Here is a 27,549-nt window from a genome sequence, read left to right as displayed (position 1 = left end):
CTTTGACTGACTGAAAATCTTGCTTTTTCTCCTGCAACAGCTGTTTCTGATTGCAGAAAGGCTAGTTCCTTCCAGTTGTTGGGAGTATTCCTCCCCAAGGGCATACTGTTTAGATAGACAGGAGATGCTACCTAATTCTTTCTGTTCCTTTGAGCTAGGGTGGCTTCTCTGCACAGATCATGGAAATGGAGCAACAAAACTGCATTACCCAGTTACTTTAATTGGGAATTCCTGAGCCATGCTGCACATGCCATCATCAGTGCTCAGTAAGCTGCATCTGAATGATTCACAAATACTAACAAGAAAGATCCATCAGACCACAAACACTGATAGTGAAGCAACCTCACCATGGGAGTCTGATCAAGATTGAAATTGTCTAGATTTAACTTCAATCACTCAACCTCTAGCCTCGGTAGATCTTTATACAATAGGTCAAAGAATCCATTTTCAGTTTCTGCTCTATGTAGGCATCCATACTGCATATAAGTTTTAAGTGTGTGCTGTAAAAGTTCTTCTGAACAGCTGTCAGTCTGTGAGCTTGTGCTCCTGAACTGCTAGGACTCCTCAAAATTTAACTGAGAAAAACAAGTTTGCTGGTGCCAATTTTAAAATAATTATACCATCTTTTTTGTGGTTTATTTTTTTATTATTAATATTATTCTTAAAAAAAAAATAAAAAGAAGCAAAAGGAGAGGGTAATAAGTAGGAAAGACTTAAAACTGCATTCTTAAAATGAGTGCTTCAGTTTCCTGCACGGTACATCCAAAATTCAGGTGTTCCAAAGGAAGCAGTGTCTGCCTCCATCTTGAAGTGCAGCTCTCTCCTCTGGCTACACAAGGAATATTCCAATAGACACTGCAAGTGCATGCAGACTCAGCAGCTAAAGTGTGAGGGACTGATGGCAGCCCAACCTGAGCTATGGATGCCAAAAAAGATTGAGCACTTCAGTGACAGAACCCTGCGAGTTACAGTGTAATAGATCTACAAGATTCACCTTAGATGTTTAGACACCTAAGATTTGCATCATTCTTGGCCATCTGAGGAATCTAGCTAACTCACCACAATTAAGTCATGAACCTTTTCATGCCTTCATTTGTTTCTCTATTGAAAGATGTATAGTTTAGAAGCATCCCACATACCAAGGAATTTGTTGTTTCAGTAGACAGATTTCCCACCTTCATTATTTATTTTTTCCCCAGTACTTAATCTCAGTAAAATTCATCTATTACATTTTCTTTTAGAAAAGCAAACAGCTTGTTGTTAAAAGTCAATCAGTGCCTCTGCATGAGACCTTATACAGCACCCTGGCAATATTCCATTTGAAAAAAAGTTGAGATTTGTCAGTTAGGAACTTCAGTCAAAAACGCTGAGCTGAATCCAATGATATACTTTGCAAAAAATTAGTTTTTCATAAACTCTGTTATATTTTGTGACCAACTTTATCCAAAGGTAATTCAACAAAATCTTGTTTTTCATTAGCGTATACTGAGTGACATAAATAATACTATCTATTTTAATAGATTCACATACTGACTCTTCACATTAAGCTGCTCAAATTAATGTCCAAGTGCAAGTTCATAATTAGCTACATCATTTAATTTACATTTTCTGAATGTTCTAGCCCTAGCTTTCTTAACAGAATTCTGGAACATGTCTCATCAAACAATTACTGAATATCAATCCTGAAAGCTCACTGATCATCTCTTAAAATTCCTGGTGTGAAGTTTTCCAGACATGCTCATCTAAGACCAAAAATAGTAGCTGGTTTAACATGCTCTTGAATTACTGTTGAAATGTAAAGTATTTTGTCATTATATGATACAAACATATTTCCTTCTCTTTCCCCAAATGCAGCATAGAAATATCTAGCATGGTTTTTTATCTCTTTGCTTATCAACAATTCTACATCATTTAGCTAAAACCAAACAATTGTTAGAGTACTTAAAACATTTAATGGACCTTTTTAAATGATTTTTTACAATGCAGGTCATTGACTTCTTAGGCATCCTTCTTTTTCCATGTTATTTTTCCATAATAACTGCCATCAAAGTTATATTTGCTGTTACTAGTTCTTTTCCCAGCTGTTGAGTGTCTATAATTATAACTCCTTTTTAAAATGCCCTCTAAAGAGGCAGAAGGCAAGGGGTTGTTAGTTTGAGGAAGAGGTGTGTTTTGACTTCCATGGGATTGTATACTTTCAGGAGTGCACTTACCTCACTCAGCCTACAGTTTATTTCAGCTTTGTCTAATGAAAAATTTGCCTACCCTAGATACAAGACTGAGCACAGACATGGCTTAGTTTTAGGACTTATGCAGACATTTGCACTAACAGCATGAACTCTCCAGACTCACCCCTAAGGGTAGAGCTCCATGGCACACTGAAATTTAGGTTTCTACACTTCTCTGAATGGGGCAGTTCAGGTCCCACAGGGAACATAACCACACAGTCTCGCAAGCTCCTCTGGATAGCCAAAACTGTCTCTCAGGGCCTCTGCACTTCTCCAGGATCACAGTGAGTAGCACACTGTACCCTGCAGATATTGGCCTCTGAGGGCCCCAGAATCTTCTCTGAACACCTCATAGGCAGTGGATTAAGGAGTTAATCCTTTCTTCCCCTACTTGAAAAAGGACAGCATAAGAAGTGAAGGAATCTTCTCTGACCACATCCCTTAATTATTTTTTCTCTCAACATCACGATTTAGTTCCAAATGAGCATTCATTGCCTGACCTCATTATGCTCCTAGGGATTGTTAACCTAGCAGCTCATTGCTTTAATGCCCTCACAGCCTGTCCAGCTAGACCATCCCCTCTGCCATGTCCAAGCCTGTATAGGCTCCATCTCCCACCTGGCAGACCAGTATTTCACAAGACCCAAACCACTCTACTACATTATTTCTTTAATCAGGAGATTTCAGCCAAAATACACAATTAAAGCAGTTTTACAGTTAGCATTTGTTAACAGATCCTCAGCATCAACATTCTGGAGCCAAAAAGTGCTTTCTTTAGTAGCAAAAAATGTGGGTTTGTCTCATATAGTCAAGCAGTTAAAATACCACATAAGACCACCTATTACTAAGAAGTGTTGCCAACACCCTTTGCTCTTTTAAAGCAGGCAGTCTCCACGTTGGACAGGGGAGGTGGAAGTAAAGAACGGTGATGGCTCCTAATAAACTTCCAAGTAATGGGCAAACCACCTTTCCAGAAACTGTGAATGTTATTTTTAAAGCACATTAGCATTTCAATTAATCTTGTCTAATCACCCCACACGTAGAGATTTCCATCTGCTCTAATAGTACATAAATAATTAAATGACATGCTGAATGTCGTTGTCATTTCTGGCCCTTCCGTGCAACAAGCCAGAGCCGAGCAGCTGTATGACAACAGATGAAAATACAGGAAAGACTCATCTCCTAAAGCTGAGTCAGTGACCTGGTGTTCTCAAAAAGACCTGTTGTAATAAACAGCCTCCAGTTCAGACATACACTGAACATACAAAGGTCAAAAAAACCCAAACTGGTAACAATAAATTATTTTTCTGGGTTTTTTCTCATCAGATGGGCTGAAAATATTTGAACTGTACCTGAAACCTAAGTAATACAAGGCTGTTTACCTGAAGTTAAGACTTCTTAAAATCTGGCTAAAGATTGGGTTTAGCTACTGAGTAAGATGTCTTGTTCCCTCCAGACAGGTTGATGATTCTTAATCCAAGAATTCAAGTAATGAGCAGTTGAAGTTTCCATCTTGAAACATCTGTTCTGCCAAGTCAGCACTGGCCTTGATAAATAGCAAATCAGACTGATGTATGCAAGTGTATACACACATGCTCAAGTTAAACTTGAGGGAAAATACTTGAACAGATCTCTGCATAGACAGATTTATATAATTAATCTGTAATTAGGCTTTGTACAGTGCAGACTGACTCAGGTCAAAACAGAAAATGCAGACAGGGTAGGATCTTTACCTGTTGCTGCAAAAAAGTTTTTTCAAAGGTTGTTTGTGGGTAAGTTTACATACCTTTATTTAGTTGTCACAAACCTTCACTGCTATTTTAACTTACTCATCTTGCAATGGAAGAAAAATATGTTTAGCTAAAGGATAAAAACAAACCACAAGTACAACTGCATCTGCGTGCTTTTAGTAATCTCAGCAAACTTCAAACATAAGTTTAAGTTTGCTTAATTTTTAACTGTGCAAAATAAAACCTTGCATACACCTCTCATTTTATAAAGTCTGTACCAAGTTTTGCAGTGGTGACTCTCCCTGAGCCTGTAGAATAAAGGAATAATTTCTTTTTCCAGGTTTGTTATAGTCTTTATATCCTAAAAAACTGTCAAATCCCATTCTGGAGTCACTCTGTTGAGAAGGTTTCCACCTGATACGATCTGCCAATTCAATTTCATTAACAAAAATCAAAAATGTCAAGCTAGTTCAGGAAGGTGCACACTTCACTCCCAGCAGAGCAGCAAAGAAAGCCTGAGGAACTCCACTGGAAATGGGAAGGTTTGACACAAGTGTCCTCTAGAGTATACAAGGGGGTTGGCAAAATGAAATCTCACTTTCCATACATCCTTCAAAACAAAGCCTTGTCCGAGGGGTGCTAGAGGTATTCTCCTGATTGTAAGGCTTTGCACATTAGAGCAGAAGTGGAACAGGATGACTACTGGAATGTCAAGAGGGAAAAGAAGTCAAGATGAAATGTGTTTTTACTCAAATGCCACACTGAAATAATTAAGGAGTGCCCTTTGTTATTTCAGCAGGAATATCCTTCTCTCCATATGATCTATCACAGTATTTCTGGTAAAGTGAACAACGGGAACCAGGCTTGCCTTTCATAGGCAAAGGGAGCACCTCTGTAAGCCAATCCTGAAACAGCAAGAGATAAAGGTACACAGGAAAAGACGCATTTCATGATTTCCCACATTCGCTTTAACAGAAAGTCACTCTGCTACATTCCTCGGTGTGGTGGTGCTGGATTATACAGCACAAGTGGCATTCACAAAGCCTGTCATGAGTTAAGATGGTACCTCGTGGCTGGTGCAATCCTGTCTTCAGAGGAAAGTTAGCATGAGAAAAATAATGACTTTCTTAAAGTAAAAAGATTGTGCTGGCTCTCTTTTGAAAGTTAGAGGAAAAAAGAGAAACCATTTCTTCCCTTGGGGAGATGGAGTCTAACGAGTGGCCAAAAGTACAGACAGCTAGTATTTTGCAAGAAGAAACTTCATGTCCACTTCTCTAGTAAATTTACGTGAAAAACTTAGGTGGGTATTTGCTGAATCAGAACAGGCCTCTCTACGTGCTAAAAGCTCCTGAAATTATAATCAGACAGCTTCCTGTGGCTTTCAAGCCTGGCTTAGTTCAGCTGAGGTCCTTGGTTTTCCCTCACCTCATCATTATGAAACAACTTGTCCATGTCTTTCCAGCCCTTCCCTATGCCTTCAAACAACACGTGCAGGTCCCTGTAACTCTGGCCCTACTCTTCCCAGCAAGACAATGGGACACAAGAACTTATCCTAAGAGGTGGGTCCTGTGGAGCGATGAGTTACAAAACAGAGACCCTGGTCTCCATCCTGGCCCCCCTACTGAACTACTTTGCTCCCAACTCCACTCCCACAAGGCAGTGTTCTGCTCCTCCACTGCCAAGCTCCCAACCGCCTGGGACTTGACATTTGTTCTTGTTTTCTCCTGTCTCCCCTAATGGGCATAGCACTACTAAGCGAATAGGAATGTACAGAACAAGAGAGTTCAAAGTAATTGAGTCTACATTCATTTAGAAAGCCTGGATCTTTGCCCGCTCAGAACCTGCAGCATTAACATAGTTTCAGAAAGTTTAACCCTTTTCCCCTGAACCTGGTAATGCTCTTTTGAGTGCAGAGAGTTGCACTTCTCTTGCACTGACTGTGGACACTAAGAAGTGTCTTTCATATACCCAGCTCTAGGTGTCTACCAATCAATGCTTTATTTCTCCTTTTTTTTGGCTCTGCAGGACAATAACTAAGGACCTTGAAGTGTCATTTTTTAGAAGATGCCAGAGGTCTTGTGCTGCAGAGGAATGATCACTTACCAAAACTACTAAACATGTCTGCCTGAAGTCTTACTTACACAAACAGGGCTGTGCTGGGTTGAAAACAGCTTACTCGGTTTTCTGCTGCAAATTCACCTGTTAAGGTGTAAACTCCTACCTCAGTCTGCAAAATCAGTGAAGTAGAAACATTCCAAAATTATTATAGCCATAAATAGTAATTTTTTTTTCATGATGATTAATTCTGAACAAACTCTCATTTCAATTTAATTTAGGAGAAAACATCAGCTGGCTGTTTATTATTGACTTTAAATTTGTAAATAAAAATTATTTGTTCCCAGAAGTGTAAAATCTAATACCAATGGGAATTCTTGAAATGGCCTATCAAATAATTTTTCTGTCTGGATCTAAAAGTGCATTTAGACTATCTGTAAACTAAATAGTGCAGCAATATGTAGGTCAGATAAGCAGCGAACCTGAGCAGGAACAAGAGTCTATCTGACTTTCCTGTTTAATTGTTAATGGTAGAAGAAAAGTCAAAATAATAAAAAAAAAATTGCTCTTTAAAAATTATATAGTCCTTAGTGATCTTCCACTGATTGTTGCTTGACAAAAGACTATAGTACCTAGACCATCAGTATCACAAAAACATGGCGATGAGACTGGATTTATTTATCTGCAGTTCAGATCTAATTACATCCTTTCTAAAAAAATTAAAACACATTCAGAGATGCTTCTGAAAATGTTTAAAGTATACACAGAGTTTTACTCCGTGATGCCATTCTAATTAACCTACCAAAGCCTTTGCCAGGGCAGGCCCTTTATAAATGCATATATATAAAACAAAGCAAAAGAAACAAAAATAACCCAAACAAACAAAACTTTTGAAGTTATCTGATTATCATTCATTTAATCAGATGGAGAGAAAACATGCAAAGAAGGTACACAAGTCAGAAACACTTCAGTTACTACAGCCACAGGATTTATATAAAAGTCTGAAAGTTACCAGTACATGCACAACATTGGATGGTGCCTAGTCCTGTGTTGTGCCTGATCTACAAGAATTAGCTTCCAGACAGCAAAAGTTTAATATTGCTAGCTTTTCACTTTAAAAGCTGTTAGAGAGCAAATTATATTAAATTTCAGATAGTCAAAAACATAATTTGAAGGCTAACAGGATTGACATAGGGGACATGTTGGGTATTCAAAAAGCGTAATTTGAAGTTTAACCCTAAACGAGGGTTATGTGAAGGGCATTCACACAAAAAACGGGACGATTTAAAAATCTGATGATTAAAACACGCGTTCCTAGGCTTGAGTGGGGAAAGAAATGCCACCCATGAGTCTCCAGTAAAGGACACTGAAGTTCCATATTGGCTAAAGGGGAATAGGTGCTGGTGCGGGATGGAAATGAGCCCGCACGGCTTTAAGAGCTGCGCTGCCGGGAGCAGCCGGATCCACCTTAGTAACAACAAGCATCGAGAGGCTGCATATTGCTAAACACACAGTTCGTGTAAAGAAATGCTACACTGAGCTCTTCCCTGGTTCTGGAATGAGCTTTCTGCATGCGGGCTCTGAGACATCCTACTCGCTGTGGACTGCGCGGCAAAGGGGAGGAGTGCCAGCTTGACCAGGGAAAAAAATGCCTTTTTTACGTTTTAAAAAAGAACCTTGTCTGTAAATGATAGGGGATAAATACGGGAAGAGGGAGGTTGCCAACATTTCTGTGGATCCCCAGGCTCTCTCCCTGCACACCCAAGGCGCAGAGCTGACAGGGCTGGGAGAAAGGTGGAAACTTTGTGTTTTTTTCCGAAGCTCCACTACGCGCTGTACTTTTCCCATACGACGTGAGGCGGCCGATGTTGCAGGAAAGGACGGCGTCCTTTCTTTTTCTGCTCCAGCGAAACATGCGGTGGCTCAGCCCAACTCACCGTGCTGTGTCCAAGGGGAAATAGCTTTGCGTGGAAACCACACCTCAAAACAAGTAAATAGAAACTTGCCTCATTTCGGTGTGGAGGGGGGGGAGGGAAGGGGGAAGAGAAGATTCAATTGTCGCTACCGCTTTTCCTCTCCCCGTCTTCCTTGTCCTCTGCGCTATTTCTGTAAAATGCTGAAAAACTTCATTTTCAGTGTACGAGAGGGGGGGGGGCGGGTGGGTATGTCCTGCCGGGCTGATAATTATTAGCAGCAGGTTTCCAATACGAGTTGCCTTCAGGACAAAAAAAAAAAAAAAAAAAAAAAAAAAAAAAAAAAAAAAAAAATCTGAACGACTGCTCTTAAAACCCTTTTGAAGATGAAAGGTAGGACAAGACCGTTGTTTTAAAGCGCCCACATTAGCGGCGCTCTTTTACAAGACTATAAATAATAGTAAAAGCACGGGAGAAGCCCCGGCGGAGCGCGGCACTTGCTGAAAACCCGCTGAAAACCCGCTTGTGCTCCGGGGACTCTGCGCCGGGCACCGCGCCCCGGGGATTGGGATTGGGACTGGAATTGGGACCGGCACCGGGACCGGGACCGGCACCGGGAGCGCTCCGGCATCGCCGCGGCTGCGGGGCCGGGCCGGGGCGGGCGGGGAGGCGGGAGGAGCGGCCGCAGTCCCGTGGGCAGGGCGGGCAGGGCCGGCCCCTCTCCGGGCTGGGTGGGGTATGGGGGGGCCGGGGGCGGGGTAGGGTGAAATAGGGGCGGGCGTGTGTCACGGGTAGATACCCGCGGCCAGGTACGGGCGGAGGCAGTGACGCTAGGCGAGTGGATGCGCTCGGGGCCGGTGCCGTGGGGAGTGAGCGCCCGAGCAGACACCGCCCGCCCGCCCGGAGCCGCCCGCGGGTCCTCGCCCTGCGCCGGGGCGGGCAGCCCTTCCGCGCCCCCGCCAGCCCCATGGCCACCCGGGTGCTGACCATGAGCGCCCGCCTGGGGCCCGTGCAGCAGCCCGAGGAGCCGGTGTTCGCGCAGCTGAAGCCTGTGCTGGGAGCCCGGGAGGCAGCGATCTTCCCCGGAGAGGACCTGAAGCAGCAGCAGCCCCCGCCCCAGCCGCAGCAGCAGCACCCGGGGGGCGGCGGGGGCGGCGGGAACCTGCCGGCGGAGGAGATGGTGCAGGTAGGGGCGGCCCCGCTGACAGCCCCGGGGGCTCTCGGTGCCCGCACAGCTCCCGCACACCGCGCTCGCCCCGCCGGGAGCGGCCGGGCTGGGTGGGGCCGGGCCAGGGCGGCGGACCCCCAAGTGCGGGAGTGCGGCGGCGGCGGGAGAGTTTGTGTGTGTCTTGTGTGTGTGTGTTTTGTGTGTGTCCGTGTCTGTGCGTGTGCGGGGAGCGGCCCCGCCGCCCATCCCGCCCGTGCGGAGCGGAGCGGAGCGGGAGCGCTGCCGTGTCCCGCCGGCAGTGCCCGGCCGGGCGGCCCAGGCGGGCCCGGGGGCGGCGGGGGGAGCGGGGCTGCCCCGCGGGTGTGTTGAAAGCTACAGCTGCTGCCTTCGCACTTGCCCGGCGGCAGAATTAGAGCGGCCGCCTGTCCCCCTCGCCCACGCAGGGAGTCATGTTCGGGGGGCGGGGGGGCAGCGCATGGCTCGCCGGCCAGGGGGGACTTCCCAGGACTTCGTGCCTGTCCCAGGACGCCGCTTGGGAGCGGATCCGCAGGCAAACAGCTGGAGGAGCTAAAAGCGGGAAGGTGTGCCGCTCCAGGGGCGGCTCCCCGCGCCCTGCCAGCACCGGCGTGGCCCGGGCCGGGAGGAGGAGGGAGCCCCGGTGCCGAGCCCCGGTGCCGAGCAGCCCTGCCGGGCGCTGCCCTTCGCTGCTGCCTTCCCTGACGAGTAAATAACTCCCCGTCTTCAAAGCGAGCTGCCCTCGGCTCGTAAACAAGAGCTGGAAAAAGTAGCCTGGCATGTCGGGGCAGATCCAGATCAAAGGGACGGGAAGGCGGCTGTGTTTGTTTGTGGTGTTTACCGGGGGTCTTTGAAGAAAGGTCCTAAAATCCACTTTGGGGCAGAGTTGCTGTTTGTCAGCTGCTTTCGCTTGCGGGGCGCTAAACGGGTCTGGTATGAGCGCTCTCTTGACAGGACACGGGGGAATGTAGCATTTGCCCACTGGAGAGTGCATGGTAAATGTTTTGCCGATGACTGTACACCAGTAATGTATAGGGCTCCAGCCACCCACGGATTCCCTCGCACTACCGTGCTAAGAGGATGATTTTCCAGTAATTAAAGAGCTCTCCGAGAACCGAGACATGGATAGGGACATGTTTATCACGCCATTAGACAATTATACACTGCATAGATTATTACTGGTTTGAGTGTAGTCCTGGAGACACTTTACACAAAGAGTGCTCTGATGTAGTCAACTCGTCTCCTTTTTATTCGATATTATTAATATCTTTACACGTCAGTGTTGTATTTCTAATTAAATCCCGTTTTCCTAGAGGTGAAAAATCATGGAAGTATGGAATATATTTATGTCTATATAAACATTATTTGAAGTATTAGTATTCAAATAGTCAGCTGAGGATGTGGCTTTTACAGTTAGCATTTCAAAGAGAAGCGGGTGAAGCAGATAGGCAGTCACCCTGCTGGAGCAGTGCATTCCAGAGCAGCAGATCTGCAGATTAGGCACAGCGCCTGTCACTTCTGCACCTCGCTCTGTCTTTTAGGCATAAAAGATGAAAAGTTTGCATATGCTGAAACATCAGATCTGTCTTAATGTGCGAACGCTTTGTGCCGTGACTTTATCTCCTTGCCCTTGATGATGTTGATCAGTGTGCTGATTGTAAAGTCAAGCAGGTTTGCGTTAGTCTGAGCGTTCCTAACTCCCTCTGTAGGTGTCTTGTGGCTGGATGGACAGTATTGCCTTTTATTTGTAAAGCCTCACATGACTTGGGTGCCATCATTTTTCTTAGATGGTAACAAATCATGTGGATTGTGGTCTGTTTTGTCTTTGTAGACGAGATGTGAAATGGAGAAATACCTGACTCCTCAGCTCCCGCCCGTGTCTGTCATCCCTGAACATAAGAAATACAGAAGAGACAGTGCCTCGGTTGTAGACCAGTTTTTCACTGACAGCGAAGGGTTGCCTTACAGCATCAACATGAACGTCTTCCTGCCCGACATCAGCCACCTGAGAACTGGCCTGTACAAATCTCAGCGACCCTGTGTAACTCACATCAAGACAGAGCCGGTCACCATCTTCAGTCACCAGAATGAAACTGCTGCTCCTGCCCCTGCCCCCACTCAGGCCCTTCCAGAATTTACCAGCATCTTCAGCTCCCACCAAACTCCTGATGTGAACAACATTTTCATCAAGCAGGAGCTTCCTACTCCAGATGTCCATCTTTCCATCACACCCCAGCAAGGCCAGTTGTATCAGCTCTTGAGCTCACCGGATTTAGACATGCCCAGCTCCACTCCTCAGGCAGCCGTGATGGACTCCCTTAACAATGTCTCCATGCCCTCAGCCATGGCGGGCCTTAACACTCTCTCCTCGGCTGTTCCACAGACTGCAATGAAACAGTTCCAGGGCATCCCCCCCTGTACCTACACCATGCCAAACCAGTTCCTGCAGCAGCAGGTCACTTACTTCCCTCCTTCGCCCCCAAGCTCAGAGCCTGGAAGTCCAGACAGGCAAGCAGAGATGCTGCAGAATTTAACCCCTCCTCCATCATACGCCGCCACTATAGCTTCCAAGCTGGCAATTCACAACCCAAATTTACCAGCAACTCTGCCCATAACCCCTCAGAACATCCAACCTGTCAGATACAACAGGAGAAGTAACCCAGATTTGGAGAAAAGACGTATCCACTACTGTGACTACCCAGGTAAGCAACCTGTGCCATAAAACCCCAGCTCTTGCAATAAAATAAAAAAGTTGTGAATAATCACGGATGAGGAATAAGTGGTTTTCTTTAGCTGTGGCCTACACCTAGGGAAAACCAAATAACTTTTTGTCCCAGTAGAATTTGTCTTCGTTGTTGTTCTATTTTGAGTGGAAGACTCTCATATTCTTTGAATAATAGGTGTACTCTTCATGTCATTTGTCATTCTCTTGGGCTCATTTTACCGTGTTACAAAATATGGGCTCTGTAGAAAACAAAAAATAAAAATTTTGGCTTTTGCTAGTGTAAGTCAATGTGACTGTCCAATACTCACAGTGGAGCAGAGGCTCACTTTGTCCAGTGCAGTACAGCTCTGTTTGAATTTTCTGGCACTGCGAGAATAATTTCAGCTCCCAGTAGCCAAGGTCATGGCCAATCTTCCCTGTTACGAACAGGAGATTTGGCTGCCCGCATAAATCCATTAAAACCATCTCTGAAAATTGTCCACAGATGGATTGCTTCCTGCACTGAAGGGGAAAAGAGACCTGGCTGTAAATGCCTCCATGTAGTACCAGATCCCAGATACAAGGTGTGCACACCCATTGTAGCGCAGAGAGAAATTGCTGTTCCCCCCTGTACCAGCTCTTGGTGCCTTTATCAGACCATGGTGTGCCATACAATAAATGCCCAGTGGAAGAGTTGTGGTGAGCCCTGGGTGATGATGACAAGGAGTCTGGCTTGATCAGGTCCTCTTGCAAATTAAAAAAAAATAATCCACCCCTGCTAAGTTGTTGACTTACACTTAGCAGGTGTTACTGTACATAGATTGTAGCAGCTATTGGCTTATATACTACATTACGAAGTAGTAAGTCGACCAGAAACATACATGTTTTTTTCTCTTTTCTGTGTAAAGCATCTTGTTTCTATATCTCTAGGAGTGTTCTATGTAAAATTTTGCTTCTAAGTGGCAAAAATGATGCCAGAAAGTAGTAAACTTAATGTGTCCACATAGTACCCCAGCCCTGAATGAGAAAGATTAAGCACTGTGTGGAACATTTCTGTTCTTTCTACTGAACCTCTTTGCTTTTTTTTGTTCTTGTCGTTTTTCTGTTTTGTTTAGGCTGCACAAAAGTTTATACAAAGTCTTCTCACTTAAAAGCGCACCTGAGAACTCACACAGGTACGTATGTACTCCCTCTCTCACTATCTCTCGCTCGCCTGTGCCTGACGCGTTTTCCGACAAAGCAAGCATGCTGGGTCTGCCAGCTTCTCCCTGTTTTCTCTAGAGTGGTGTGGACAGACTGGCAATTCACCTACAAAATACTTGAGGATTGCTCAGAGAGAAGTAAAATCTGTTTATTAGTGCAGTTTTGCTAAACCTCAATGGAACTCAAAATAGTTGACAATAAAGTAGATGGAAAGTTTCCATCTGAAATGCCTTTAAAGTGTTTAAAAAAACCTTTTTTCCTCCCCGAATAGTGAATTAAACATAGTAAAGGTGTTCTACTTTTGGAGATTTATCTGAGTATATAGAATTTTCTAGCTTGGGCTTTCTTTCTAACTATTTAGGATTATTTAATCTTAGACTTTTTCACAAACATCATGAAAACTCCCGAGATAGGTCCATTTACTTTGTCCTTGGCATTAAGTGGGCTATATATATATATATATATATAAATTTTTTTTTTGAAAGACAAGTGGTATTCTCCATGTTTATTTTTTTTTTACAAAGGGACATAATTTCTATTTTTTAGAATTTTTTGTTCTATCAGGGAAAGACGTTAAAATGAAGGAAATTAAAAGTGCCAGTGTGTCACGGTTGTTTTTTGTACCCTGATCAAACTCTGCTTGCAACTACAGAGGCAGTCCCTGTTCCCAGGCCTGCAAGGAGCGGAGCTGAGGACAGGGTTGGTTGTGTGTGGGCACAGGAGCTGTGAGTGCTGGGGACAGTGGTTGGGAGGTGGAACTGCCCCACATGCTCTTCCCAAGTGTTCACCTGCTGAGGCACGGGGAAGAAGGAGAGAGGGAGAGAAGGAAAAAAAACATTGCTCACCACCAGCACACCCGAAACTGTTTAGGACAGTTCTTTGTTGGGATCTTGGTACAGAGCTACTCATGCTAAATCAGTGAAAAGCACATGAATGATTTTGTAAAGAAATGAAATGAAAGGACTGTGACTCTGTTTTTAGAAATGAGTGTGAACCCCAGTTCTTTTATGCATGGGCTTAGAATCAGAGCAAAATATGAGTCACATTTCAAGCAGCTTTCTTATTGAAGCAGACTGTCAGCACTACAGCTGTGCCGTTCACGGAGTGAGTTTTCACCTAATCAAAACTTGTCCTGAGCTATAAAACAATGTTTCACTATCTCTGTGGAAACAAGGCCTTCTGTTCGGCAGCTATTGTAAATGGATTGTTAGATTATTTTTAAAAAGTTGACCATGTCCAGTTAAGTGTTACTATGGAAATCTTGTTTTCAGAAATGAAAGTTACCTGTGTTGTACAGTGAAAAATTAAAAGCAAGTAGAAGATTATTGTTTTGCATAAGTGACAGACTAAACACCAACACTGTTAAAAATATTCTTAATGTGTAATCACTACTTACTCGCTGGCAGTAAGTTTAGTAAGAAAGGAATATTTTCATGAGGCTGTAAATCTGAATAGTGTCAGAGAGGAGAATCCCTGTTTAATAAATAATCTGTAAATTTAGGTGTATGATTTCCCCTTGCGCAGTTCAGCCGGGAACTAAATACCAGTTTTAAATATCTTGATTGCTATTACAAAATAACTAGGAAGAGAGATAAAAGCAAAGCTTTAGTCTAAACATTAACACTACGTAGTCAGCATTTGAAATGAACGCTTTTCCTTTTTGAAATCAATTTATGTTTTTCTGTACGTTGAGTAGTAATGACTTCAGGGTTTACAAAGTTAGTTCTTGTATGCATGGAAATACATACCTCATTGCTAGCATATATTGCTTAGGGTCACTAATGTTTATTGTTGCCTTCACTTTTTTACCTAGAAATGTGGATAAATGTGCAGAGGTCAGAGGAGCTGATGTATTCATGGAAACAAGAATGTTGTTTTAGATAAAAATCTAGTGAACTTAAGCAGGTCTGTAATACAAAGGGTCTTCTGGGGAGGTGAATGAAGGGATAAACTGTCTAAAGAGTGCATTACATGCAAGAATGTGAGTCCGTATCCTGTTACCTGCAGTATTTCAGAGTTTGGATTAGTTTAACTCTCCTGAATATTCACTTCATACTTGAACATTTCCAGCAGCGATCCTGATCTTTGCCTTAACATAGGGTTGAAGTGTGTTTTAAGAGCCATATCTCTGACTTAACGTTTGGTTTGATTAAGGAATGCTAAAGCAAAGGGTTGCAAACTCGGGGAAACCCGTGAAGTTGCTCAGCCTTCCCCAAGAGTGCAAGGGAATCTTGCTATTGATCTCTGAAGGGATTGATGCCGAAGGCTAAATTAGAGGATGTGCCTCTGTTCATCCCATCCCCCCAGAACTGTGAATTCATACAGCACTAATAAGTTTTGATTTTTAAAACATTTTTAAAGGACTCTGTGAAGCTTTTACCTTCGAAGTCTAAAGCAAATGTCACGTAAGCTGTTTTAATAAAGTTGTGTGTGATATTCTTTCAAATCCCTTCAGGGATAGCAGACCTGTTTATCTGGCTAAACCCGTTCTTTAGTAATCATGGACCACTGAGGTTGTTCTCTCCTTATTCTTAGTTTCTTAACAATACCTTTTAAAATTGGCTGCAGTCTCTCTCATCCCAAGCAGTCCCTGCCCTTCTCAGCAATCTGTCATCTTAAAATAAAAGAGCCTTCGGCAAAGTTTGTCTGCCATTAAAAGTCAAGACAGACCTCATGGTTTTCCCTTTGTATTGGAAAATCTCAGCCTTTTCACAGTATTTATTTAGCAGCCTTTCTCTTCTGAAAGGCTTTCCCTGGATTTAGTAGATGTTCTTTGAGAATAAACCTAAGGGAAATGTTACTTTTGATAGATGGAATGTAGACTGTAGTCTATTTTTTTTCCCGTTCAGATATACACACAATGATTTTATAAATTACATCTAAGCAAAACTATAGGAAATGGGCAAGAGGAAAATACCATATTTTTTTTATTCTTCAGTGTTCCCAAGCTATTCACCTTACACCAAGTCAGGTGGCATAAAGTGATATAGTTATGCTGATTTAATGTAGTTACACTGGACTCTTGCTGTTGATCAGGAATCCAGTATTCCTGTTAAAAGCTAAGATAGAGTCATGTATTTGTACCGGTTGCTGAAGCAGGCACACCTTTTTCTTCCCCTATGTAATGCTTTAGCACTTGTTCATGATGAAATAAATTTTAGTTGGTAAACTGGTATCTCTAAAACAGAATATGAACAAAGGTTCAAGTGTTGAAAAGTGTTTTCGTCCATTTTCATGCTGTTCTGGCACAGATGTGTGGTACATTTTAATACCTTAAAGCACTTCATTCGGTATGATACCTGAATTTGATGTTAATTACTTCTGAAACAGGTAAAATGGCACTCAGTATTTTAAAGTACCTATTGGAACATCTTTCAAAACAGGTTGGATTTTTGACCTTTTGAAGCAGTTTGTTTTAAAATAATGCTACCTGTTCGTCATGGAACAAGTTCTGTTTCGTACCCGGCATTGTGCAACTGCGATATCTAATGTGTGAGGGGGCTGTGCATTTATCGTGGGCTGTTCAGCAGCAAAGCCACCTGAGAGCTCTGGCAAAACAGCTCTGTGTCCAAATTGAAACATGTGCCAAATCTCAGGGGAAAGCAGTTACTTGCGTATTGCAGATAAACTTCATTCAGTTCTTCTTCTGGCGTCCAAGTATATACATATATCTCAAGCAATCATTTAGAAACAGCGGTCCTTATCCTTTTAGATTTCTTTATATGCCAGACATTTGGACTGTAGATGTTGACTGTTGGCTGTGGAGGCACCTGGAATACTACACCTGTATGCTACTTGTAATGCTGCACAACAGCTGGCTACAGGGTTGGGGGGCTCAACTATTTCTGTGAGCAGCTGCACACTTCAGAATTGCGTGTGTTTTTAAGAGGAAAATCTGTGATTGTTTTGAACACATCAAGGCACGCACGTTGTGGACATTTTCCAGCTGCATACTGGTTTTCCGTATACAGAGTCTTTGTACAGGCATGTTCTCTGGTCACATGGTGGGCTTGCCATTAATAGTTTCTAGCATTAACTGCAGAACTATTTCATCTCTATCTATAGATCTAGCTTGTATTTGGTGATGGGAAGTGGAAGCCGAGATAACTCAAGAGAAATGGCATTTCTCAAATGAGATGCACTCAAAATACTTCCACTGTCCCTGGTTATTTCAAATGTTTATATAGACATGGAACAACTGCTGACTTGTGGGGTCCCTCAAGGTGTTAAACATTTTGTTTCATTTTAGATCTCTGCCTCAATAGATCCCAAATTAGACTGATGGTACATCAGGATTAGAAGCAGTTGTAAGCAGTAGATTTCAGCAGTCCCTGGGACTTGGTGCTCCCAGTTCACCATACCTGTGTAGGGACACCTGTTAAGGGTGGTGCCATTTGCCCAGGCATTCAGGATGCCCCTGGTTCAGAAGGGAAGAAAAGTAATAGTTGGGCTCCTGCTGGAAGAAAAACACTTTGGGAAAACATGTAGGAACTCAAATCATACCGAGACTTTGGTGAGGGATTTCGTTCATGGTACGCAAATGAGGAATGGAGGCCCCAAAAGACTCTGCCTTGCTCGTGGTTGCAGTCATAGCAAACCTCATCCTGAAATTGTGAAAACAGCAATTAAGTAATACTTCCATGCAGATCAGCTTCTTGGACCTGTTAAATGGGTCAGTTGCATAGATTACACTTTAAGGAGCTGTCAGTAAATGCCATCATTGATAGAGACCATAAGGAAAAGTTGGGAGAGTTAAATAAAACTGTTGACAAAGTGCATTAAAGTGCAGTGTTGCTAGACACTGCCGAAGGGTATGTTAGTATCTTTTATTTATGAATTCCGCTAAATCCATTAGTTGCCTGTGTGAGAAATGGAAGTACATTATTTTCCTGTGCAAACCACAGTTTAAGGGAAAATAATGCATTTTTTTCAAACACTTCATGAATGATCGCAGGCCTTGGGAATAATTGATCTGGTTCTTTATCTGCAGTCATAAGCTGAATGGGAAGTGTTTGAATGTGTTGCTCAAAAGAGGTTGAAATCTTAGCAGCATAAACCTAAGTTTTATTTAAATATTACTGATCATTCTCACCGGCATCCAGCATACAACTTTTATGAAGCAGGAATAAAATTCCAAGGTGTCAGGTGAGAGTATTCCTGTTAGATTTTAGATACTGAAAAGAAAAGCCTAATATTTTCTTTTTGATTAAAAGCCTAGAAAGTCCCTGTAAGCATGAAAGCTTAAAAGAACTGTTGTTTCTGTCAATTGCTCCCTGAGAGGATTAAACTTCAGTTCCAGGATATTTGATTCTTGATAAAGAAACTGTTGACCTAAGAGACCGGCTTTAAATATAGTACATTTTGAGACCGCCCTACATAGGCTAATATAGTCCCAAGATTCACAGCAATTGCCAGTGATTAAAACTTTCCATTATTTGGTCAGACATTCCTTATTGTAATTAATTTCTGAGGCTTGACTGGGACGATTGACTCCTGGTTCCAGCCAGGGTAGTGTGTTGCTTGTTTGTTAGATGACCTGCACCTCCCATTGGTGAAAGATTAGAAACATTTAAGTAATGTCCTAGTTTAGTCTGAGTATCTTGGTAGCAGCATTCCTGTCCTGTCAGGCTGCATTATTTATATTCAGGGATCTCTAACAACTCTGATTAAGGACATATTAAAACCTTTGATTTTGGCAAATGTACAGTGCTTTGCTTTAAGTTAAAATACCTTTAATGTATTGCTTTAATTTTTTTTTTCTTTTGGTGTGTGTGTGCATACAGTAGATGGAAATCTGGAAGTCTACAGTATGTGTTTAATAAATTCCAGTTTAAGAGCACCTCTTATCTGACTGTACAAAAGCCAGTGTTATTGGTAAGAGAGCTAAAGAGCAGTTCTTGTACCACAGGCATAGGTGAGGAAATGTGTTCTTCAGCACAGGATGTGTAGACACAGCCGTGCAGCCTAAATGGCGTGGATTTCTTATAAACCTACTTTAAAAAAATTCCTTTACTCTGTGTTTGCATATCTCCTTGAAGAGAGACCACCTCTGTTAAGACAGAATGTTATACCAGAAAGAAAATAAACCATTGCACAGGGCAGTCAAGATTCCCCACTAATCCTTGAACTGCGTAAGACAACACTTAGCAAAATAAGTGTGCTTCTAGCACTGGTGGGAGTGCTGAGAAGGTAATGCCTTCTGCACCTCTGTAGTCAGTGAATTCTTTTCACTATCCTCTTTGATCACCAGTGAGTTATCTTTTATTCCTGCTCATGCTTCATTTATCAGTGATCGGACTTTGTGCTGAGCTCAAAGCTCTCTGTTACAAAATTCCTTAAAATGCTGTTTCATTGTGAGGTAGTATTTAATGGTACCCCTTTAGCCTACTATAGTAGGCAGAGACTTAATTGCATTTAAAAGTGTGCAGCATATGTTGCTCATTAATATGTGGACGGATGTTTCAAGGACTAAATTTGTTTTGTCACTCACAGAATAAGCTGGCTATACCTGGCTTGCTGTCAACCCTCTCATCCATCTCCATTTTGGACAACTGAGAAATTTAGTGCACTAAAGATCTTTTAAACACCTGAGGGATTATTTATTTTGAAAATCCAGCTTTCAGTTCTTTCTCAAAAAAAACCCCAAAAGCAAACCAAGAAGCTACTTTTAATGATGACTGCAGCACTTAGACTTAGTCAGTAAGAGAAAAAAGATCTTATTTTGGATAAATGTTGGGAGCAAAAAATCTTCTGAATGCTTGCAGACATACACCCCAGTAACTACTTTCAGGTCCAGTAACGCAGTGCGAGTTTAAAACGATGGGGCTGTGAGCTAGAGAAACACTATTTCAAGCAAACTAAAACAGAAAAAACATTTCATTTTTTTTTGTGGGTTTTTAAATATATTTTTATATAAAAATTTTATATAATTTTTATATTTGAGGCTATAACTTATCAGGAAGTTAAGACAACTGATGTTTGCATGTGAAAATTTTGAAAACAAATGCCCCAGAAAGCTTTGAGACAACATAGACCTTTCTAATTACCTATTTTAAAGCTGAGCATGGTAAAGGTTATGTACATAAGTGGTGCAGTTTTGGTACAGAAACTTCTACTTTGCGTGCCACAATTTTATCACACCTACCTGAATATTTTTAAGACCAGCCACTTGCCACTAGAAATAATTCCATAATAAGCACAAGTAATATTAAAATGATGGCAAGACTGGAGGGGGGGGAGGGTGCTGTCTTTATGCTTTTATACCTTTATGAGCTATAATCAGGTGTTTTAATTTTGGAGTCTCTGAAAAGTATACTAGTTATTCCTTAAGGAAGCTCCAAACTCGCTGCTCTGACAGAAATCTCTGATAGAAAGCAAATGAAGTTGCAGGCATTGGCTGGTGTAATATCTGTTTTGGATTTCTGCATACCAATAGAGTTACCTAACTTTAGGTTTGAAAATCCAGCCCTTGCTGTTTACAACTTTATTTTTTAAGAAAGCCGTACTAGCAGTGAATTGCAGAATTAAAGTCATGGAACTCTTTGGTGAAATAAGGAAGCTTATTTTCTTGTTAATGGAGAGGTTCGTCAATAATGGAGCCTGTCAGTGACTTGTTTTTTCCGAACAATTTTAAACAGAGACATGTTCTTGAACAGAGGCTGTGTGTTGAAGATAGAGGGTGTCTTCAAAATGACCGTCTCTCCCCCCACTGTGCCTTACCCAAATGAGCATGGCCGTGAGGGTCACTGCCAGCAACTAGAATTAAATGTTAGGAAAGCAGTTGGTGAGTTTTCACACAACTGAATCAGAAGATAAATTAAAGGGAGAAGAGGCAACACAGTGTGTGTACTTTACTGGTCCAGACCACTCTCTTGTGGTGTTGATAAGAAACCCAAAGCATGGGATCTGCTGGGGGAGATTTTATCTGTTGAAGTGGCTGGTTAGCCTAGCATGTTATATGTGAACATCTAAATCTCTTTTTGACATCCTTGTAATCTCACAGCATTGTGAATATTTTTTTAGAACAAATAAGCACCTTGGAAGCAGAATAGTCTCCTTTCAGGTTAAACTCCCTTATCTCTTGCTGCGTGCTTTCTTTAAAAGACCTTCCAATCTAAACATTAGGGCTTAAAATTTCTGTGCTCAAATACAAGTCTCATTCTCATGCTCCACAAATGTATTTTTTAAAAAACTGGAGAGTGGATGCATATTAAGAGCTCAAGAACTTAAAAATATATTTTGTGATGTATAAGCCAGCAAGATATTTTAAACCATTGATACTGGAAGGAGGTTGTGCAGAAATCCAATTAAACTTATGAAATCCCTATCCTGTTGAAGTATAATTTAAAGGAAAGCAGTTCTGTTTCCCAGAAGTGCTGTGTATAATATTTCTGGCTTGGGAAGAAAGGGTTGGAGTGTGCTATTTGGCTGGAAATCGGTACCAGCTTCCTCCATGGTGTTTTAGTTGAACAGTGTTGACATTCTAACAAATCCCGTGGAAGCTCCCCTGAAGTGGAGGAGTTAGCTGTTTTCTTGCTTTTACAGTGAAATATCTGTTTGATACCGTGATCATGTTCCAGCAACTGAGCCGTACTGCCCTTGGTGTTTGATGGCCAGTGGCATTCTTGGTTTAACACCCTATAGAAGCCCTAAATTGCTGGAGGAAAACCAAATACTTCTGAAACTTTACAGCTACTGTATTTCGCACAATCATTAAAGTAAACAAATCTTACATTACTATGTAGCCAACGAAAACAGTGGATAAAGAGTTCAGTGTCCCTTGTTGTGTATACCTGCTTTTTTAAAAAGTAAGTCTTCAACCCAGATTTCTCAGAGCTTTAAAGTCAGCACAGCAAAGAAGTAGGATCACTTCAGAAAATATGTGAGACTTTTTCCTTTGCTTGCAGAAACTTAAATCAAATTCTTATTTTTGCTAAATGACAAAAAACATGTGTATAGATTGAGAAAGAGACAACACTACCAGCTAGTTCTTCTGCTTGGTCTAAAGGCGTGAAAATTAATCTCCACCTACTTTTTTTTTTTTTTTACCCCTTTCCTCCTTGCCCAAAAGGAAAACATTTTAAATTGATTCAGTTCTTAAATAGAACTTTCCAACGGAAACTAGCATTACAAACATAGATATTCAGTATTTTACCCCTAGGATTTATTCAAAATAATCCGGGCCTCTACACTGGCACTAAAAATACATTTTCCAGTTCTCACTGTTGGCCAAAGCAGGGGTTAAAAGCAGCATTCTGGCTTTAATTTCCAGTACATAAAAGTAACACTATTAAAACAATCTGAGTAAGGCACCAGCTTGTTGCCTGTGCTCATCCCTGAGCAGCGTTTGGTTTAGCTCAGGGCTGCAGAGTCTGCCAGCAAGGAGGAGTGCTGTTGTTCTGCATGGCACTGCCTGAGCTTTTCCCTGGAGCAGCGCTGTTGCCCAGGAGGATTCATGGCTGTGGCAGGCAGTGATGTGACCATGACAGTGCACTGAGTTTCTAAACAGTGTCTCTATGAAGTTGAGTGCTCTGGAGTTTGATGGGGGTTCTGGCCGTGGGTACAACATTGGCTGTGACGCTGTGGCACCCAGCAGGGCACAGGGATCGCCGCTGCCCGGACTGCCGGCATGCCGGCACTTCCTCTGCCAGGAGCCTTCACAACGCCTGCTGACACTTGCTCGTGTGTCAGGAAAAATTTTAATGGGAGACAGCTTTTTGTTGTTGTTGTTTGGACTCTTAACAGGGTCAGGTGTCACCTACACAGCACAACTTTGAGGCTGCTTCTGCAGTGCAGCACAGACCAACACTCAGTGAAAGTTATGTGTACTTCATTCCTCCTCAGTGCCAGACTTGGAAACAGATCTTAATCTCTAGGACCAAATTCCAGTCCGATCTGGATATTCCTAGGCTTTTGTTAACTAGTGCTGTTTTCTTGCCCTCTTTACCTTCTCTTGTATAGTTCTGCAAAACGCAAGAAGCAGCATTTGGAGTAGATAGAGACCTGATTGTATATGCTCTCCCTGCGCAGTGAGGGTGTCAGGCTCACAGCACTGTGAGTTCAGTGTCGAGTATAATGTGGCAGTTTTGAGTGAAGACTTTTAAAGAAGAATTTAAAAAGAAAAGGAGAAAGAAAGGAGAAAAAGAGAAAGAAAGGAGGGAAAGAAATAAATACACTGTCTCTAAATTAAGACATTTCAAATACAGGAGTTATACTTTTGTGTAACCGCTGTGTGTGCACGTGTGCTTTAACACAAAGTGTTCAAATATCATCTCCCTGGTTGCTTGTGCCTTTGGATCAGCAACACAGGTTTATACAGCTTCTATTGTTAACCCAGTTAAAATACACTGAGGATCATCTATATAGTGCAAAAGATCCCTCACTGAATAGGGACCTTTCCTGTAATTCTACTGTGAAGACCAAATGTGTTCTCAACTGGCTTCACTAGTGTTAGAAATGCTTTACACACTGGGTTTAAATGAATTCTATATTTTAGCCTACAGTATGTGCTGCACGGAGTAAAAAAGAACCCTATATGATAAATCATTCCCATCTTCAATCAGCATCAGAATTTACTCTGAGTAAATTCAGAATTTACTCAGAGTTAATTCAGCTGTGACAGAAATCTGTGGTGATTTCTGTTCTATTTGAGATCCACCAAATAATTACTAATTACTAATAATTACTATGAGATGCTGGGCTCTTGTTTTCCTAAGGGATGTTATATTTCCACCATGATTTCAATAAATCCCAGTTGCTGTTGATGCAAAAAGATTGGTGGGTGGGTGGGTGGTTAGTTTGTCTTGAAAAGGTCTAGTTCTGGTTGTGACAACACCTGCCAGTACAAAGTCACATCCCTATTATGAGCAAAGGACTGATTCTAAACTCAGTAGAAGATGAAAAGTTTCTAGTTGATCAGATGAAGCAGTAGAAACTCACAGACAAAGGCAGTTTCATAATTTCATCTGCGTGATAAATAAGTGCCTCTGGAGTAATGTTTTGGAGCTTCTCAGATGGTATTACCTGCATAACTGATGTGGAATAAACACTCTGATTGCAGGACACTGGTGCCTCTCTTTCTACCATGTGCATGTGTGGTAGTAAAACTGGGAAAAGTGGCAGGCACTTCACTGCAGTAGCATTGAGACTGTCAGAGTAAAGGCTTGGGACCAGTGGAGGCATAGAACATCTGTAAGATGGACTAGAAAGAACTGTTTGAAAAGCTCAGCTTTGGTCAGTTTCTGCTCCAGATGAAGCTACTGCCAAGTGTTTTTATACTCTGTTTTCTTTTTCTTCTTGCCACATGGGTCAAATTAATTCAAAATATATTCGCTCTCCCAACTGTAAAGTGTTTTTCTGAAACAACACCAAACATTAACTTCTTTATTTATATGAAGCTTGCTTGTATGGTGACATCATGCACACACAAGCTCCTAGGCAGGTGTATGTGCCTGTGTAAAATTCTGGTTTCACACAGAGGTCGTCATGGCTTTGTGACTCCATATTTCTCCCATTTCAACAAACATCTGTAAATTGTAGGCATGCTTAAAATACCGTGTTTATAGTTCTAAAATGTATGAATGTGAACATTTCAAGTGCTTGGGCTGATGTATTCAAGACTAGGTGGATATTTTGAAGTTGGTGCTGTACCACAGCTAGTTTTCAGAGATGCCATGTTTCTCCTACGTCAGTACAGACTGCTGAAGACAGCAAGCACTTGCCACCTTAAAATATGGCTATTTAAGCACCTGATTAAAGACATTTCATACTGAAAATGGGTGCTTTGAACTTCTCCTGTTTATAGCTAGCCCCAGCCAGGGGCTAGGATACCACAAGTTTTTATTGCTTGTGACATTTTAGAAAATACTATCCCCGTTGTGTTTGTAGCACACTGTGCCCCTTTCTTCACACATCAGAAGCTCTTGAGCAGATCTGCACACTGCAAAAAATCCTTTTGAAAGTCTTCTTTCCCATTTCAGACCTCTTAAAAAGGCACTATAACTTACCAATTTTTGAAAGGTGCAAGTGTAAGTTACAAACCAGGCTAGATTGTCACATGAGACCGCTTTTTTTCCCCTACTCCCTCTCATACTGTGATGAGTGTAAAGAAGCATGTTTTGGTGTCATGCAGTCTTTTTAACTCTGCATTTCTGTACCGTAGCTCTCTCCAATTTGCATGTTTGAAAGTTTTTGTACATTTCAATGAGGCATTAAAATCCCACTTTCAAGGGCAAAATTTGCTGAAAAAAAAACAAAGGGGCTGTTAGTTTGGGGCCTGATGAATAGAGCTGTGAATTATTAGGATATGTCAGCTCCTCGTTTGTAATAGAAGAGCAATGCCATTCAGTGTGGACTCACAACGGTTGTCTACTGAAGAGTGGCAGCTGACAGTTCCATTTCTCCATGCTCTGTTCCAGGTGAGAAGCCCTACAAGTGCACGTGGGAAGGCTGTGACTGGAGGTTCGCCCGCTCGGATGAACTGACGCGCCACTACAGGAAGCACACGGGGGCAAAGCCCTTCCAGTGCGCCGTCTGCAACCGGAGCTTCTCCCGCTCCGACCACCTGGCGCTCCACATGAAGAGGCACCAGAACTAGGAGCTGGACTGGTCGTTGAGGCTGTTTTGTATCTATGCAATTTCCTATTGACTCTCGACATACAACTGAAATTAGTTGAATTTTTGAGTATATTCATTTAAAAGAGATCTCAAGAGGAACTGGAAATGTATATTTTGTATATTTATGCAGAAAAAGGGAAAACACTGTATCACAATTAAGAGTGTTCAGTCATTTGTTTGCTTTCATGATGTATATGGCTTTAGTCAGCAGGTTTCATCTCTTTACAAGTATTATATCTCAACACATTGCAGCTTTATACTTTTTTTTTTCTCTTGCAGTGTTTTGACCAAAGCACTGTCATTGTGACAATGTTTAGTAAACAAATTAATGAGAGAATGCACATGAATGCACACAGTGGAAAAGCCATGAACTGTAATCTGTCAGGTTTTTACTGGACATACTTAAGTACATGTGGGTTTGTTTTTTTTTTAATGTTAAGCCATTCTGTGGATATAAAATACATAGAAAAATTCATACACAGCCATAGAACAAAGCATTTTGTTCTGTGTGTTGCATGTTTGCTATGACAAAGATTTTGTAAATACGCAAATCAGCTTTTTAGGTTTAATACAGAAGTTTTCTAAGAAACATCTGAAAAAAGTGGTTGTTTTACATTTGATAACGTGGCACATTTATAAAAAAAGTTACTTAAATACCTCTCAAAATAGTACCAATTTAGTCAGATGTTTTATACCTGTTAACTCAATGGTGTGCACTGAATATTCAAAACAGGAGTTTGTTTTCAAATTGCATAAAAGGGCAAAACATGCAGAATGAACTGTAAAGTCAATATTGGAAGCTGAAGTAGCGGGGATAGTTAAAATGAACACAGAATGTTAAACCTCTTACTATAAGCTAAACTTAGTATCACTTTAAAAAGAAGGATTTAGGATGCAGTTTTCATACATAGCCATGTTAAGCTGGTTCAGCACCAGTATGATCTAGTTTCACGTGGATATTGGATGTAATTTACTAGTAGGTAAAGGATACAGTAATTTTTTTTAAAATTGCAGTGCAGTTTAGTTAATCCACTGTTCAGATTGACACACGCAGGGAAAAATTTACTGCTGACAGAAGTAGCTGAAACTCCACTGAAGTCGATGAAATGGTGCCCTTTTATGCTAACAATGACTTTGATCCACCGTGCTCAGCCTTGAACTCGTAGATGGAGGGCCAAAGATGAGGTTAGACCAGGTAGGATTTGGCCAGACAACAGGAGAAAACCAAACAAACCTAATAAGTGTCTGAACTTCACAAGCCGTAATATTAAGCTGTTAACCAAAGGCTAGAATAGACAATCAAAATACCAAAAAAAGGGTCTTGCAGGAAAACCTAGCTTTGTTAAAACTGTTGTTTGTCTTTATTTATTTGTGGTATATGATAGACTTTTTTTTTTTTAAGACAATTTTACGTATACTTGATAAATTATAGTTTTGTTTGTTATAGTTAGAAATGTTGCTCTCAATGTAAATAGTTGACAAACGATGTAAATAATTTTGTAAGGCTTCAAATGTTTATACGTGGAAATACATGCAGAAATTGGTTGCTGTTTTGCTTCTTTTGCCTCCCCCCTACCTTATTTTTGTATTGTGGTATTTCCTATGCAAATGATGGAGCAAACAGCTGTATAGTTGTAGAATGTTTTGAGAGAGAATGAAATCGTTTATATATAAAGACTTTTTTTTTTTTGCAAAATAAAACAAAGTGCCTAATGTGTGTGTGTGTGCATGTGCTCTTCTCTAGCTCCTGACAATGAAAGTTCTGTGTTTTGCAGTGGAAGCTGGAAATCATGACAATATTAAGCAAAGAATGACTCTTCTACATAGGGACTGCCTCTTTGGAAAGTACCTGGCACTCTGCATCCTGCCCTGGTGAAAATAATAAATGTGAAGGGATAAGGGTTGGTGCTTTTCTGCC

At 41.7% G+C, this 27,549-nt stretch overlaps 1 protein-coding gene across 1 annotated transcript; it reads left to right on the top strand.

The window, feature by feature from the left end:
* Positions 1-8,893: 8,893 nt before the first annotated feature.
* On the top strand, positions 8,894-27,330 carry KLF5 (KLF transcription factor 5; the record flags this gene model as incomplete). The annotated part of the gene is made up of 4 exons (XM_083855188.1): positions 8,894-9,112; positions 10,941-11,811; positions 12,929-12,988; positions 25,433-27,330. 4 exons carry the CDS (start codon positions 8,894-8,896, stop codon positions 25,609-25,611), a joined length of 1,329 nt encoding a protein of 442 aa, XP_083711314.1. The 3' UTR covers positions 25,612-27,330.
* Between the last annotated feature and the right edge of the window lie 219 nt (positions 27,331-27,549).

Source organism: Zosterops lateralis (assembly GCF_965231275.1).
Source record: "Zosterops lateralis genome assembly, chromosome: 2".
NCBI lineage: Eukaryota > Metazoa > Chordata > Aves > Passeriformes > Zosteropidae > Zosterops > Zosterops lateralis.
This window is presented reverse-complemented; position numbering and strand designations above follow the sequence as displayed.